The 2,219-nt window shown below is 47.4% G+C and overlaps 1 protein-coding gene across 1 annotated transcript in view; it reads right to left on the reverse strand.

Moving 5' to 3' along the window:
- Nucleotides 1–2,219, reverse strand: part of LOC101858034 (GATA-binding factor 2) — a gene marked incomplete at its 5' end in the record, with an annotated part of 97,206 nt that overhangs the window by 76,792 nt on the left and 18,195 nt on the right. The window contains 1 exon segment of the mRNA XM_013083284.2: nucleotides 150–974. Coding sequence (XP_012938738.1) covers nucleotides 150–974 — 825 coding nt within the window.

Below are 2,219 nucleotides of genomic sequence, written 5' to 3' on the forward strand. Positions count from 1 at the left end.
AGAGAGAGAGAGAGAGAGAGAGAGAGAGAGAGAAAGAGAGAGAGAGAGAGAGAGAGAGAGAGAGAGAGAGAGAGACGCAGAGAGACGTCTAAGATCCCACACAAAAGCACATAAATAACACTATCCAATAACAACACTACACCACTCACCAGTGCTCGACCTTGTCTTTGCCCGCGGCCGACTCGACAACGACGACGATGACGACGACGATTTGAAGACACTGGGCGTGTGGAACCCCAAAGCCCCGCCCCCGTAGGGATCGTGACCCATGTAGGAAGGGTAGGTGGGCACTGGGTGCGCCGTGTGGGCGGAGCTATGGTGATGGGCGTGGCCTCCGTGGTGGCCGAGGAAGGACGGGATCCCGTCAGAGGTGGGACCTGAAGGTTCCACTTTGAGCGACGACGAAGATTTGTTGTAGTCTGAAGATGCCCCGAGAGAGCCGTAAGCGTCCGCGACGGGCGAGCCTAGAGCGCCAATTCCGCTGTTGTTGTTGCTGTTGCTGCTGTTGCTGCTGTTGACGTTGCTGTTGTTGTTGGTAGCGTTTGTGTTGCTGTTGAGACTGTTGGCGACGGCGGCTGAGGGGTTGGTGGAGGCGTTCCCGACGCCGGGATTGGTGACGTTGTTGACTCCTCCCACTTGCCCCCCTATGACAGCTGCCGCGCTGTTGTTGTTATTGTTGTTGGTATTAGCGTTACTGTTGTTATTATTGTTATTGTTGCTCTCGGGCGTGACGTCTTTGGGCGGGGTGGGCGGGAAAGAGAAGGACGATGACGTAACAATCGCTGATGACGTAGACGGGTGGACAGGAAGTGACGTATGTCCACCCATCTGATGTGACAAGGACTTTGTGGTGCCGAAAGGCCCGCCCATCCATCCTGAGTGAGCGTGCGGCACCATGGACTTTGTGGTGTCCGGTATCCACGGGTGGAGGGGGCTGTGGAAGTGAGGCCGGCACATCTGGGGGCTGCTGGACACTAGTCAGCCCAACACGTCATCGAGGTACATGGGGAGAGAGGGCAGAGGGAAAATACGGATTAGTCCAAAGTAAAGCATGTTTGCTTGTTTGTTGATCTGTGCAGGAGTGCTTTTCAAGCATGAAGTACCAAAACAGTATGTGTGTGTAACGAGCATTTTTTTTCGCAATAACTAATTTTGGAACTTACACCCAAAAAAACAAGATTGAAAATGATTGCAGTTGCTACTTTTCAAGACTTGAAACCAAACATTGTTTGAGGAACCAGGATGCTGAAGTACACATTGAAAAAAAAAAAACCCACACATTTTAAAAAAGCATAATCCCTTCGAAATTTTCAGTCAATTATTTCTGTACGCCTGTATACCTTTCAGCTTGTGAGTCCGACTGTCTAACTACCCACCATAAGTTAAAGCAATTCCCTTGAAAGTATATTTCCTGTACCATACTGCAGTGCTGTTACTTATCCGTTGTCACCTCGTAACAGAACATACAGCACACAGAAGTTGACATAGCATACAGCACACAGAAGTTGACATAGCATACAGCACACAGAAGTTGACATAGCATACAGCACACAGAAGTTGACATAATACACTGCACACAGAAGTGTTGCCACACTTTACAACAAAAATAATTTCACGCCTATGAGTGCAGGTTGCGTCCATAAAGAAAGGCCTCTTTCTACTGTTTTAATCGCTTAATTAAGATAACCGAGGGCTGTTGTGCAATCAACTCTTTCGCACCCCGAACTTTCCTTGTCTCTGATGCCCTTTGAGTTTTCAAAACAAGAGGGATATTTGTCTGGGGTTAGGAATTATCTTGGCGTGGGGGTTAAGAGGGGAATGAAACATTCTCGCAAGCCATTTACTCCCGAGCAAGAACAAATGGGACCACTGTTGTAACATGAACGTGATGTAAGACGATTGTATGATGAAACAGCAGAAGTGAAAGAAAAAATAATCGAAAAAGTAGACATAACATATCATCATGAATAATCAAGAGAATTTTTTTGGAGGGGGAGGGGGGAGTTTCGGAGGGTGGTTGGCTGTTATAGCGATGTGAAGGATTGGTTACATCTCCAGAACACATCTGACGCCATTATTTTCCCTTGTATCTTCTGCGCATGACTCATAATCGCATCTGCGGATGCACTTCCGTCAATTGACGTTGATACTATTTTTTTATGTTTTTGTTTTTGTCGTTTTGTTTGTTTTTGTCTCTCCGAAGAAATAGCCACCGCTGT

This window comes from Aplysia californica, unplaced genomic scaffold, assembly GCF_000002075.1.
Source record: "Aplysia californica isolate F4 #8 unplaced genomic scaffold, AplCal3.0 scaffold00222, whole genome shotgun sequence".
NCBI classification, from domain to species: Eukaryota; Metazoa; Mollusca; class Gastropoda; order Aplysiida; family Aplysiidae; genus Aplysia; species Aplysia californica.